General features: G+C 28.3%; 1 protein-coding gene across 1 annotated transcript in view; it reads left to right on the forward strand.

The window, feature by feature from the left end:
• The window catches only part of LOC142330071 (serine protease inhibitor dipetalogastin), a 124,752-nt gene that overhangs the window by 104,507 nt on the left and 4,363 nt on the right, over positions 1-15,882 (forward strand). Inside the window, exons 5-9 of the mRNA XM_075375120.1 lie at positions 96-239; positions 4,959-5,132; positions 7,641-7,805; positions 12,658-12,780; positions 14,694-14,870. Coding sequence (XP_075231235.1) covers positions 96-239; positions 4,959-5,132; positions 7,641-7,805; positions 12,658-12,780; positions 14,694-14,870 — 783 coding nt within the window. The remainder of the gene's footprint in view (positions 1-95; positions 240-4,958; positions 5,133-7,640; positions 7,806-12,657; positions 12,781-14,693; positions 14,871-15,882) is intronic.

A 15,882-nucleotide genomic window follows, 5' to 3' on the forward strand; every position in this document is an offset into this window, starting at 1 on the left:
GTTGAAATTTTTAGAACCAAAGTCTGAAACAATAACAAAAACTGCATATTAATTTTAAATAATTATTAATACTAATCACTGTTTCATTTCTGCAGTCAAGGAGTAGTGCGTACATCAAAGAAACATTGTCAGACAACAAGACATTGTCGTGAATCTTGCTGGAGAGTATCTAAACCAACATGTGGTTCTGATGGAAATATTTATTCAAACGCATGTCGAATGAAAGCAAAGAACTGCGGGTAATTTTTAAAATAATTTATCGTAGAAGTAATTTTATAATTTATATTTATAGATTTTTTGGTGTATAGCAGACTTAATCCAGGAAGAGCTTTATCTTCCAGAAGAAAGGTTGAATTTTCAACTAAATATTTCTGATGTAACTTGGAAGAAATTTTAACCAAGAAAAGAAATTACAAGGACAAAGAAGTACAAGGAGGGACATAGACAGACCAGCTCCAAGATAATTATAGTTAGATGATAATAGTCAGTATTTAAGATAATAAAATATGTGAAAAAATTTTCCAAATAACATAATGAAAATATCATAAGAAAATAAGATAATATAAGATAAAGTAATACTCAGTAATAATATTAAGATAATATAATAAGATAAGTATTAGTCCGAAGAGTTAAACTGTACTAGCACATGTGCGCGCACATACGCATGCACACACACACACACAAATTTATCTTTTTAAGATTTATATTATTCCTCTGTATGACTGTTAAATTATATTTAAATTCTATTAAATAAACCATCTAGTACAGAACATTGACATAAGACATATCTTACATTAAATTTTCATAAAAGTACTTCACGGGTATATATTACATATGTAAATACAAAAAATGTTTCAATTTGATAAACCATCAAACAGTGTTTGAGGGGGGCAGTCTTATAAAAACTGCAACAAATAGTGACACTCATATAAATTAATATGCAATTTTATTATTTTTATATTTAAATATTTATTATGCAATAACAGAATTTTTCAATTATGACTGAGGATGCGGGATGCCTCGAAAATACTTTCATGAAAAATTAAGGTAAGATATGTCTTATCTCAATATTCTGTACTATACATTGTATCACGAAATAGTGCAGGAAATATAAATATAAGTTCGGCATTTATGATTTATATTTCAGTAGTTTAGGCTGAATCATTTTGTCACTCCCATGGGCAAGTATTATTATTGTTTAGTGCATATAATAATGTAATGTAAGCTAGACCTGTTTGGTGTAATGGCAAGCTGGTGATAGACAGTTAAAAGTTTTATTGAATCTTTGTTTTTGATGTTTAATAATGATAACATCATTTGCAATGCTTCACACCATTATTCAGTTCAGCAAAAGAAGTATTCAGTCTGTGTTATCAAGTTACTCCATATGACACTACACAGTTTTATAGTTCATTTTTATAAGTTTTATTTAGTGTTATTCTCATTACTTTTAATTTACTCCAAGTTTCTGTGCCAGTCAGCGATATTTAAAAATGAATGTTTCTGTCATGAAACGTAAACCAAGAAAGCCCTTGAATGGTTCTGAAAAAAATAATCAGCAACGTATATATACCCTTAAAACAAGATATCCCTGAAACTGTAGTCAGAGACATTGCTCGGAAATCAAGTAGTGCAACAGACATTAGCTAAAGAACAATTTTTAATATAATAAACACAAAATAAATAGTAAAGACGTTAGCCCTAAAAAGACTAAAGCGTGTGAAAACGATTGAAAAGTTGGATAATTTTTACTGAAACCGCTATCAGAAAAAAAGTTCTTTTGTTTTATTTCAATAACTAGCTTTCTTACTTGAAAAAAATATTAAATGCCGTGGATAAAGATTCTGAACTGCTGAATTTTTCTACAAGTACATTACATTATGTTTTAAAATCAATGAATTTTCAATTCATGTCTAGAAAAAAATAATTTTTTATTGATTGAATGCAAAGGTATTATTTCATGGTGTAGGGAATATTTAAGATAAATAAGCGATTTTGTGAAGAGTACGATAATTTTTTAGCTAGATGAAACTTGGGTTAATGTGGGACATGTGGAGGAAAGGTATTGGTGGATAAAGAAATAAAAGTGTAAAAGATGTTTTTAAGGTTTGTCAATTGGGGTGAAAATCCCAGAAGGAAAAGGTAAACAATTAATAGTAATTCATGTAGAAAGTGAAAATAACTTTTGAATTTTTAACGGGTATTTGAATCCAGATTTTCCCAAGAGTATCATAATGAAACGAATGATAGCAATTTTACGCAGTGGTTTAAAAAGATTTTCGAAATTGTTGCATAAGAATAGGTCACAGTAGTGGATAATGCACTGTACCATTGCCTCAAAACTGAAAAATTTCCAAATACTTCAACTTGAAAAATGGAAATCGCTGAATGGTTAAAATCAAAGAAAATCATGTACATGGAGACATGTTAAAAGTATAACATATAAGATTAGTAAAATCAGTTAAACAAAAATTTATTCACTATAAAGTAGATGAAATAGCAAAATTAAAAAAATTGTCATGTTGCATCTTCCTCCATACCACTGCAATTTTAACCAGAATTGATACAGCACAAATCAAAGGCTACATTGGAAATAATAACACAACATTTATGGTAAGTCATATAAAAAAATCTATTGATAGAAGATGTTAGAGTAGAAGAAAATGCGTAGAAAAATTATATTCAACATGTAATTAAACATGAAAATGAACATGGGAAGGGTGAATAGTTCTATGAAAATGTTATTAAAGATATTTCAATAAATTTGAGAAACAATGACAGTAGTTTAACAGACAACAGCTCATCTATTGAGTACTGAAGAAATAGAATGAGGTAACAGATATTTTTTATGTTTTACTTCAGAAATTTTAATATAGTGGTAACGTACTTTCTTAAAAATTTTATTTTTAAGATAAATATAGCATTTTATTACAATTTTCTAATTTTTGTATTAAAAGTAATTTTTTTTTTTTAAAGTAAAGAGAAGTGTTTTTTCTCAGCTGGATTGCATTAAATTAAAATAGAGTTATCATACTGTTTTGTTTTGGCTTGCTGCAAGCTTTTGTTAGACAAATTATAGGTGGTTTATTTTACAGAATTTATAGAACATATTCAGATAAATAAATTAACCTAAACAGTAATAAAAGAAAGGTAGTCTTTATTGATTCATTCTTTATTTTTTTCAATTAATAATGCATTTTTGGAGACACTTCCAACAGTTAATTTTTTTATAAATAACTTTAATTTTAAAAAAATTATAAGGGCGTCATAAAATAATAACACTATTCCTTGGATGTTTAGAAAAGAGTAAAAATCCAAAATTTCCTAAATTTACACTGCAGATTTATTCAATTGTCCTATCACAGCGCAAAAAACATGTTTTTTTTCAAGAGGAGAATTTTGTCTTGAATCTGAAATAGTATGTACTAATGAAAGATAAAGTTAAAGGTACTACAGGAGTCCAGAATCATACTCTATAACTTTGTTTACAATCATTTAAACTTGTCACAGAATTTAATACAGAGAACTTATTTTTATTCAAGAAAATGTTTATATAAAATCATGCAAATTAATTTGAACACAGAACACAGTTTTTGTATGTTTCTATGTTGAGGCTACATTGCTTGACCACAGCCAAACAATGTAGCCTCATAAGTGGTTGTGTTTGGTTAAGTGGTTTGTGTAATGTCAGGTTATTGTTCTTTGATTATTTAGCAATTTTCATATTATAAATAGTGTATTGTGAAAGTTTATTCCATTTTTATTACAAAATCATAATATTTTTTGTTTTGTATCTTAAATATATAATGGACATAAGTCCAAGAAGACATTCAAAAGTAGTTTCTCTTTCTGAGCATGCCAGTATGACACAATGACAAATAGCTTCTGACAAATAGTGTTGGACTATGAATGCTATTTTAAAACAATTTAAAGAAACTCGTTCCTTTTCACCTAACGATAGGTTATTAGTAAGAAAAAAACTTGATCCAAAATTGTCTCCCATGGACTTAAATCAAGAATTAGCAGCCAGTGGGAAAGATTTACATGTGACAACTGCTAGATGCTGACTTCATTCAGCTAGATGGAAAATCTCATCAGCTAACTAAAAAGCAGATTTTAACACCAGTAATGTGCAAGAAAAGGCTCAATACATATGCTAACTGGACCAAAGAAGACTAGTAAAATGATTGTTTTCCAAGAGTAACATATTTATATTCAGAGGCAAAGGGTTCCATACATTACAAAAGCATCAGATGAAAATACATCACTGGCTCATAACCTGCAACCAGAGAAAAATATTTTGGGGTTGTTTCACATTTGGCCTTTTCTATTACTTCCAGTAGATGATGTAGAAAAGTGATCAATATATCAAGACAACTTCAAAACAAATCTCCACAAGGCAATGGATTTCGTATCATGCCATACTGCTAAAAAGTGAAAAAAGTTTTTGAAGAACAAAACATTAGAATGCTCTTGTGGCTAGGGAACTCTCCAGGGCCAGGCCAGGGAATTGGGTTTAATTGCTCTTAAACCCAAATAAAAACCTTTGGGCAATAGTAAAAAAACAACTTTCAAAAATAATACGTACTATAAAAATTGACCTGATTAAAGCAATAATATCAGCATAGTTTCATGTTGAAGAAATCTTTTTCAGTGTTTGAAGAAATTTGCACGCTACTGTGCATGATCAATTTATTGCAAGCTGTAGATCAGCAATTTACCTAGTGTAGTTACAAGAGTAAGCTTAATATTTTATACAAAATATTAATCTGAAAATTTTCTTTAAGTAGAATCTTTAATTACCTTTGATACAGTAATTAATGCAACAATAAACAGAAGAAAATGTGAAATATAGATTTTCAGTGACTATAAATGAAAATAATCATAAATTTAAACATTATACATGATTTATATACATTCTTAATTAAATATATCTTATCAATATTAACCGTTTTCAGAAAGCATGTTTTTGAAGTTCCTATGGCATATTGCATGAGTCAGGAACGTAATCCAATTGGAGCTCAAGGTGGAGTATGTCCAACATCATGTGATAAAGAAAAAGAGCGCCTTACATGTGGGTCTGATGGAAACCTGTATCGCAGTGAATGTGAAATGAATATGTTGAATTGTGGGTAAGATACTGTTTAGTTTATTTATTCTTTGCTAATTTAATGGAAATGTTCTTCCAAAATATTTACATGAGAATAATGTATTATTACTAGGAAACAAGATTTCAACCTTTCCAGTACTTTTTGCTATCAGTTTAAGAACAGTTTTATTATGTCTTAAACAACAGCAAATCTCTTACAAACTGAATGAATGTTTAAGTTATGTCAGAAATTTCTTTCAAAGTGCATACACTTATATGCCTTATAAGTAATTTTCTACTTCAATAATTAATTTTTGAAGGAAACAAACACGTAACTTAAAAACTAAGTTTATATTTATTTCTGGTAATCTAATAAATATAAATTATTAAAATCACATAAGTGAATAAATATGAAAATTAATATAAATGGATGATCTAAGACAATATTTAATAGAAATGTTTTAATTATAATTATACAATTTAAAGAATTATTAATTTACAATTGCAGAATTTAAAGAAATTGTACAAAATAGGAACAGAGAAGACAAAAGAAAAATACTATTTGTTATTAAATTAACAATTATGACTGACTATGTTTCACATTTGAATTTTTATCAGTATGGTATCATAGCGTTCATTTATGTTCAACTAGTAAAATTGGATAAATACAGACTGGAAAAAAAAAATAAAACCTTGAAAATGTTACTCTATATAGTTACTACCTACAAAGCAGATTAAAAAAAAATGCGTAGATAATTAAAATAAATCGATTTCACTAAATTTCCTTTAACTGGTAGATTGTTTTTATGGTGGTTACTATACAGACTTCTTATCTGGTTATGAGAATAATCTCCACCAGGATCTGAAATTTTTTTGACATACCATTTCACCTTTCTCATGTTCTCTTAAAGAAGTTTTAAAGATTGAGATTACAGTTCTAAAATAAAACTAAATAAGTAACATTTTTAATTTTCACTGGCTTAAAATAAAATGTGTTTAACTTCTTCAAACTTCTTTCTTTTTCTTTTTGAAGTAACTGCCAAACTAATATACTATCAACAACTTACTTAATTTGGCACCAACTACAGAAAGTCAAAATTTAAAGAGAAATTAAAAAAGTTTCTTTTTTCCACTTTTACTTTGTTATATGTTTTGTTTTTAAGTCTGTTTTTATAACATTTACTTACTGAAAAATGTATTTCTCTTTTACTTATGGTTTTATTTTTATTTAAAATGTGGTTGTCAGACCTACAAAAACACTAACTATATGAAAAAAGCTAGCGAAATGCAAAGACAAGCAATACAGTTCTTGTAAAAGTAAGATAAATAATGGACAGATATTAACTGCTATTAAACTTGAACTAACATTATCTGTCCAGTTGAAAAATATTTGTCTTTTACCCTAAGTTTAATGAATAATTTTCTAGAATCTCCAAAAAATTCTTTGAATATCATAATGACATCGGTTATATGCTATTAAATTATATGTTGCCATTAATTATGAAATTAATCTTTAAATTGAAAATGTAATTTTTTTTAAACCCTCCATTGATATTACAAGGAAAAATTTATAATGGGTCTACCAGAGAAATTAAAAGAATTTCACTAAATAGACTTATTTGATGAAGCATAAACCGTTAACATAAAACTGAAGATAAAAATATGTAGGGTTGTATTGAGAAGCTATTCTTTTTGAAACTGGTCAGAAATACAAATAGGATATTAAGTATGCTACTGGTTTTTCATTACTTTTTACATTTTCATTATTTGTTAAATTATATTTTTTGTTCCCTGCAATTCAACTTAGTGATCTTATTTTCTTTCCAGTTTCAGATGCTTTGAATTTTTTAATTTCTTCTTAAGTTAAGAAACAGTATATATTTTGTTTTGATTTTACTGTAAACATTTTTTTAAGAAAAAATTTATAAGTACTAAAAATACACAAGCAAACATGAAAAGTAGTGGAATGAGAAAATGTTAAAAGTACAGACCAATATCATCAAATTTTGTTTACAACATTGAAACCATATAATGGAAGGAAAATAAATAACATTATTATAATCAATCTCATGAAATATTTTTGTGAGGAATTGAAGTAAAATAAAAATAAAAAAAAATCAAATGATTTGCAATGGGTAGCTAGAACAGTTATTAATTTATTACTGCTTTTCAAATGATGTTTACCCATACAATAACCAATTTTCACCTTATACAGTAAAATTATTTCCACATCTGAGATAGGCAATAAAAAAATAAAAATTGCATAACAAATCAAAATGATCACTTTTTAGCAGTTTTTTACAATTGGCTATTATGAAAATTGAATATTTATGTATAATATAAATGTCACACTGTGCAATATAAGGCATTAATACTGTCTATGAAGGTTGTTATTTTCACAAAATTAGTAAACTGTTCAACACCATTTGAGTGGAATTAAAATTTTTCCTTACTCAAAATATTTTAGTAAAAACAGAAAACTTCCTACATCATTTTTGTTTTATATTTTTTCAGTTATATAATCTTTATCTTTTACATAATTGTTTTTCAGATTGCAGACAAAAAGAAATGTATTCAAAGTTGATATTGATAAATGCAAAAGCAAATTAATGAAATGCAGTAAACTAAAGTGCTCTGATGAAGTTTATGATCCAGTTTGTGGTTCAGATGCCAGAACATACAATTCTCAGTGTCATCTACAGATTGCTACATGCTTGTTAGTATTGCTATGAGCTTACATTCACTTTGTTATTAAATTAATTTATTCATGAATTTAGTGCAGATTAACAGTAAAATGAACATGGAAAAAAGTTTTATTATTAAAGATCTGTTATGTTTTTTATGAACACAGCAATTAATTTTTTTCCCATTTTTTCGTAAATGTATCTTGCTAGTAGGAATATGTATAATGCTCACAAAAAACATTATTTAAAGTGGTAGATTCTTCTTTAATAAAAAAAATATAAATTTTTATAACCTAACATTAATAATTAAAATAATAAATACAATAATATTTTTAAAAAAATTTTTTTTTATAGCCGAATAATTTTGGATATCCTAACATTGTAATGTAAGTTTCAACTAAAGAATTTGTACTCTAATAGTAAAGCAAAACTATCTACCTGCAGTAGTTTTTCAGAACTTAATGAAAATTGATCTATGAAGTTATGTATAAATATCAGGATATTTTTGAGAAATAACATTGAATATTTATAATATATTCAATGAGGTAGAACTAGCAGTTAATGATGTTAAAGAACAATTTAAATTCAGAGTAACAGTACAAGGTGAAAAGATAAAGATGCTACGATTTGCTGATGATATAGTAATTCTAGCTGAGAGTAAAAAGGATTTAGAAGAAACAATCAGTGGCATGGATGAAGTCCTACACAAGAACTACCACATGAAAATAAACAAGAACAAAACGAAGGTAATAAAATGTAGTAGAAATAATGAAGATGGACCACTGAATGTGAAAATAGGAGGAGAAAAGACTATGGAAGTAGAAGAATTTTGTTATTTGGGAAGTAGAATTACTACAGATGGACGAAGCAGGAGCGACATAAAATGCCGAATAGCACAGGTGAAATGAGACTTCAGTCTGAAATATAATTTGTTTACATCAAAAATTAATTTAAATGTCAGGAAAAGATTTTTGAAAGTATATGTTTGGAGTGTCGCTTTATATGGAAGTGAAACTTGGACAATCGGAGTATCTGAGAAGAAAAATTAGAAGCTTTTGAAATGTGGTGCTATAGGAGAATGTTAAAAATCAAATAGGTGGATAAAGCAACAAATGAAGAGGTGTTGCGGCATATAGATGAAGAAAGAAGCATTTGGAAAAATATAGCTAAAAGAAGAGACAGACTTATAGGCCACATATTAAGGCATCCTGGAATAGTCGCTTTAATACCGGAAGGACAGGTAGAAGAAAAAAATTGTGTAGGCAGGCAATATTTGGAATATGTAAAACATTGTTAGGGATGCAGGAAGTAGGGGGTATACTGAAATGAAACGACTAACACTAGATTGGAAATCTTGAAGAGCTGCATCAAACCAATCAAATGACGACAAAAAAAAAAAATTCAATGAGGAACGTAATTTTCTAGTAATCTAAAAAAAATGCAACATAGAATAATGGCAGGATAACAGAATAATGTTTATTGTATTATACAGACTGAGCAACATAAAACTGAACCCATAATGTAATCACTGCAGAATCAGTAGGTTGTATTGGAATGAAATTTTATGAATGATACGGATAAATTAAATAAGAAAAACATAAAATGTAATTTAAATGCTGCATTTATTTACCTTATTGTCATAAAAGATGTTCTAAATGACCACCCTGGGCATCAATACACTTTTGTGCTCGACTGATCATATTGAGAGTTGTCTGTCGCAAAATTTTGTCAGTTGTGTGTTGATTTCTCATTAAATGTTTACCTTCAGTTCATCAATATTGTGGTAATTAGATGCATGAACTCTCTCCTTTAAGTAGCCCCAAAGGAAAAAATCGCAAATAGACTACTCCGGGGAATATGGAGGCCACTGTCCTCTACTGACAGCTTTCATTTGTGAAAGCTGCATGAATGCGATTCAGTGAAACGTTTGATGTGTGACATGTTGCTACATCTTGTTGAAAGAAGCTGCATTCTTTTTCATTAGCAGTTAATTGCGCATAGAATTCTTTGAAAATTGTGAGGTAAACTTGTGAATTGACAGTCCATTCAAAAAATGTTGGTCCCACTATACGATTACCAGAAACAGCACACCAAACACTAATTTTTCTCATCATGAAGTGGACGCTTGAATATCTCATGAGGATTCCTCACCATCCAATACCTGGTGTTCTGTGAATTAACATAGTCAGGTAAATGAAACCATGCCTCATATGACATTAAATCATCAAGTCTATTTGTCTACAAACAATGTTTTCGAGAAGCCAGTTAAAATAATCAAGTCGTTTCAGTTTGTCTGACTCCTTCAGTTGTTGCACAGTTGTAATGTGGTACGGTTTCAATTTTAATTCATGAAGAAGTTTATGACAAGATATGTATTTAACACCAGATTGTTGGAATAACTTACATAGTGATTTTTTTGGACTGGCAGTAATTCTCCTTTCAGTATTGGCAATGGCCAATGGAGTCCTAACGGAAGGTTGCCTATTTTTTTTGCATTTGAAAACCTGTTTTCAATTTGTGAACCTGTTGTATGCAATTTTTTAACTAAATTGTGTATGCTACTCTTCGCTGGGATACAGGCTTTCAGAAATTTTTCTATAAATACTTTGCGTGATTCTTCAAATGATCCAGAATGAATAGGCCTCAACAATAGCTATCCTCTCCTGGATTGAATAAGACATTTTATACAAACACAACTGCACTCACAATACTGCACTGCAACAAAACAAATACCGCACTGAAACATAATCATCTGACAAACAGCAGCAACAATTAGTTGTAACATATACATCCACTAGTCGTGCGAGTCTTTCATAAATCATATTAGGTAGCGGTTTCATTATGGATTTGGTTTTATGTTGCTCACTCTGTATTATATCTGTCAGTATTTTATATGTATATATATATATATATATATATATATATATATATATAGGGGTGGATGGTTTACAGGGACTCATCCTATCACTGAGCACAATGCATGTTTCGTTCATTTGTTTTTCTAGATTGTTACTATAATTTTCGTTTAGTAAAATATAAATAAAACCACTAACTGAAGAATGAAACTAAACAAAAATATTACCTAAAATTCAAAAGTAAAACAATGAATAAGATCTTGTATACAATGAAAAATAATATACTTGGATAAGAAAAAAATTCAGTGTCAATTCCATCTAGTATTCAATACTTAGTAATCTTAACATCCTACAACTAAAAGAGTGGAACAAATAAAATTCACAAAAAAGAATTAATATGAGAGTTAATCGGTTTTTATAAATGGTATTACGGAAGTCAACAATGATTGGTTTTTTAAAATTATACTACCTGACCCATTATTTAACCCAATATGATCGATTTATGATAGTCTTGTACAGTCTTAAGTCACTATTAAAAAGCTAAGAAAAAAGTTATAACTAGTAACCAGCAATCAATTTTTTAGGCTGAATAAATTAGATGAGTTCACAGCATACAATAAGAATACAGTTTGATGTTACAGCCTACTATTTACAAAACTTCAATCCTTTCTTAAAATATTCAATTTGGTTACTTAAAAAAGGAGTACTGGAGTAAGTAGTTCTTGTAACTAGTAACAGTCTGATTGAAATCACCCAGGTGTGTGTACTAAATGCCAGAGAACCAAATTTTTTATTAGTGCTCCCCTACATTTTAATCAGGTTACACACAAATGCTCACATAAATTTGAATTGCTATTACTTTATAACTGTAAGTGGTCCTGAAAACAAAAGAGCTCTAATCCTCCAAAACCTCAATCACATAAGCTTGAATATAGAAATGGAATTTTGAAGTGTGTGAAAAATTCTACGCCTGACCAGGATTTGAATCTGAAAACTCTGGTTGAAAGGTCAAGATGCTACCATTATGCTATTATTTATTAATAATTTATTTCAAGACATTTTCAGTTGTCCTTATCACAAAGCTTATTATAACCAGTTTCAGTAACTGGTACTGCTGCGTTGGCATCAACTGATGTTTCTCTGGCAATTTTATTGAGCTAGGCCAACACATATTTAGAATATATTCAAAAAGTGTGTTAGAAATGAATTGTGCTTGATCGTTTAATATATTGTTTTTTATATACTTTATAATGATCAAGTATGTTTTTTGTAAATTAGAAATATCAATGGATTTTTTTCTAAGAAATGGTACTCAAAGTTTGATCCTACGTATTTATAGAGGGCTTACAAATGTTGTATCTTTAGCTGTGAACTACATATGTATTCATAAACTGAACGAACAAAACAATTAACTTTAACAATGATTTTAATTATTTTCAGATATTCCATTGTTTCATATGAAGGAAAATTTTTATGTTTTTCTCTTACCAACTTAATTCAAGCAATGTCAACATGTTAATAAACCTTTCATGGGAATATTAAATTAGATGAATTTCCTGAAATGGAGCAAGTTTTAATGATAACTTAAAATAATTAACATTGAAAGTCTCAGTTTGATTATGCTAAGCAAATCTTAAAATGATTACCGACTACAGTAATCTGTAATAAAACCTCCTCAATTCAATGACCACAATTAGTCATAATTGATCATTGACTACGATAGTGATTTGATCAGCTTATATAGATGTCATGTAATATGAGTGGGGAGTATGGGAAGGGATTATGGAATAAATTCTGATGAACTGATGAAGATAAAAATATGAGTATATGAAAACTGCTGTGACTTTTTTTTAATGAATCATCTCTTAATCAGTTTAATTAAACAAAATTAATTTTATATGTCAAAAGAGGGCAACTACTCTTTATTGTGATTAATACTCTTTTATGTGATTAAAAAAATATTTTTTTAATCACATTAATTATTTCAATTTAGCTGTAAAACTCAAACAACCTAATATTGTTTTCTTAGGAAAAATGTCCAGTTAGCACATTTGGGAAAATGTACATCACTAATTAATCCAGAACCATGTCCAACTTCCTGTAATGAAGAAGAAATGCAGCCAACATGTGGGTCTGATGGTAATGTTTATAGGTAAAAGTTTTTATTACAAAAAGTATACAATTATTATAATTTTAAATTTAAACAGCACTGATTCCTGTAATCATTAGCTACTAAAAGAATGTCAACATTGCAACATGCAGTGAAAATGTACTCAGATTTGTTTAACATACTAAAGTATGGAAAGAGAACATAGTTCTCTTTCCATACTGCAGTATAACATTTACTCATTTCCTTGGGATCATTTGCCAGACTAAACGTCAGTTATGAAAGTTATTTAGCCATAAATAACAATGAACATAATGATCAATAATCACAATAATTATGATTTTGTACTTTATTACGATTCTATAATGTATAACGTACACTATACTGTTAACATACAAAGCTAAATTTCTTTGAATAAGATATTATATTTAAGCATAAATCTTTTTATTAGTCTATTTTTCTTTCATAGAAGCTTCAGAAGGATCAACATGATAATAAATTTGTTTAAACTGCTTTTTTCCACAGAAACTGTCTTGTGGAGTGATTTTTCATAATAATGATATCAATGATTTTTTTAATGGATAGAATAGGTTCAACACAGATACGTGATTGAATTCTACAGTCTGTATTATATCTTGATTTGTAATATGTTCAAGAGATTATTCTAGGCATGGTTTTTCTTTACTTACCAAAATCAATTTGAAAACTATAGAACCTGATCAATTAGTTTAGTTATTTATAATAAATATTAAGGATAATGAATACATACCCTCTGAATAAGCAGCGTACAAAAATAAATAAATAAACAATGAGTATTTAATATCAAATTAGCATAAAAAACCATTCTCAAACATCTTCAAAAGGAAATTTAAAGGTTACAGACTAGATTTACAAAAAATGATCAGGTCAGGTTAATTATATCAGCAATCCTATTTCCTGCCTTTAACTTAAAGACAGATGAATCATTTGCCTTTAAGGCAAAGATGATTTTTGATGATGAGAATTAGATTTTACAGGGGAGGTGGGATGAATTCATTTCTTATGACGGATTATATTTTATATTCATCATAAATATAATATATCTTAGTTAAGTAAGATTAACCTTACTTTTTTATTATCATGCAAGAGTGTCAACACTTTTGGTCAATATTGTTCCACAAATTAAGATTTTTTAAGAAAAACAAATGTGACCAATTGCTTGGAATTCTAAAGTTGTGATATTAACCATGTTTGTTTTCTTCTAAACTGTAATTTTGATTCTCCTTTATATTGCTTTGAAGAATCAGGACTTATATTGCCTATGCAAAAGAGAAATTTAATTATTATTAACAAATCAATAACTAGTTTAAATTGAAATAATTTATACTATCCATTAAGTTTTAACATTTTGTCTTATTAGAATTATAAATAACCACACAGTGTACTTACGATTTTTTCAAACTTAGTACAAATTTTAATTTGGTGATTTACAAATTTCTGTCTGGAGTTGAAAATTCTAAGCAATTCCCAACTAAACTTGCAAGCAGATAGTTGTATTAGTGAACTTATTGCTGATCTATTTAACATTTTAATGTGTCATAGTGTTAGGTTTTGCACAAATTATTATATGTTAAATAATCAAAATAGTAGAATTGTTCAGAGTTCAAAACTTATCTAATAGGTTGGTATCAATACAAACATTTCCTCATCTGAATTTAAAGGAAATTTACAATACTGCAAAGTATTAATCCAATTATCCATGTATTAGTTGGAACTAAATTTAGAATTTTATTTTCTACAAGAAGACAAGAAATTACTGCTATAACTGATGTATTTTAGAAATACTTTTAAAATGTTTCATTAGTTTAAATTGTATATCTATTCTTGCAAAGTTAGGTTAAGTAGTCCTTCAAAAAATTATAAACAAAAAATAATAAAAATTTCATTTGTAAAATTATAATGTTAATTATATTTTTTAGATCTTTTTGTGAGCTAAAAAAATCAACATGTGGTCAACGTGTCGTGCCAGTTCCCCTTCATCACTGTCCTACTACTGCAGCTTGCAACCAAGAATGTAACAACACAAAAGATTTTGTTTGTGGCTCAGATAACAAGTTTTACAGAAATCAGTGTGAAATGAAACGAGATAACTGTGGGTAAGTAATATTAAATTAAGTTTTCTTTATTTATAAAACCGTTAATAAAATACAATCAGAAATTTGTTTTGCTATTTATAAAATTAAAATGAAAATTTCCAGCACTTCACCATAAAGAAAATAGTTTTTAGCAGACACAACAATCAACTTATCCAAATCAGCTGGGATTTTTGTTAACAAATGCTGAAATTAGATTATACTGTAGAGATAGCAAGCCAGATCTACCCAGTAAATAACTCAGTCCTTTCCTCAATCACTTGATAATAAAATAATCTGAAAAAGCTGACTGATAGAATCATAATCACATTAATTACTTCACTGGGTAGTCATCTGGCCGAGTCTCTGTGATAGTAGAAGCAGTTTTCATCAAGAAATTTAGGATATGGAAAGGGGAAATGATATATGAAGGGAAAGATCAAGACCCATGCAAAAGAGTTGGGAAACATAAAATATTAGTGTCTAAGGATTCAGGCTGGCAAAATTATTTTGATATGATGAGGTTAATATTGACAAATGCCAAGAAATGCAACGTTATAGTGGACATCATAAGTGACAAAATCCAGAAAGAGAAAAGGAAAATTTTGAAAAGATTAGAGAAGAGATATAAACATCCCAGTTTGAAAAAAGGAGTTGCAACTGTAACACAAATTGTACTACAAAAATTTGAGTGTAAATTAGGGACAAGCTAGGGCAGTTGAAAGATGAAGCCAATTTTTCTACAGAAAAAAAATACCAATTAATCTAGTTTTTGCCAGGAAATGAAGTTAACAAAGAACCAGGGAGACTTGTGTTGACAGTCTTAGAGAAAAATAATGAATTCACTTGTAGAGGCATGTGACCGTTTTAAAATACTTTTAGCAATTATGTAATAAGTCCTTTCTGATAAGGATTAAATTTCAAAAAAACAATAATCAATAACTAGATCACAAATGACTAAACTTAACAATCAGAAAAATTTAACATTTTTATAATAATACATTTTGTATGGATATGTGGATTTGGTGTTCAAGAG

The sequence above is a fragment of the Lycorma delicatula genome, chromosome 1 (genome assembly GCF_047948215.1).
Source record: "Lycorma delicatula isolate Av1 chromosome 1, ASM4794821v1, whole genome shotgun sequence".
NCBI classification, from domain to species: Eukaryota; Metazoa; Arthropoda; class Insecta; order Hemiptera; family Fulgoridae; genus Lycorma; species Lycorma delicatula.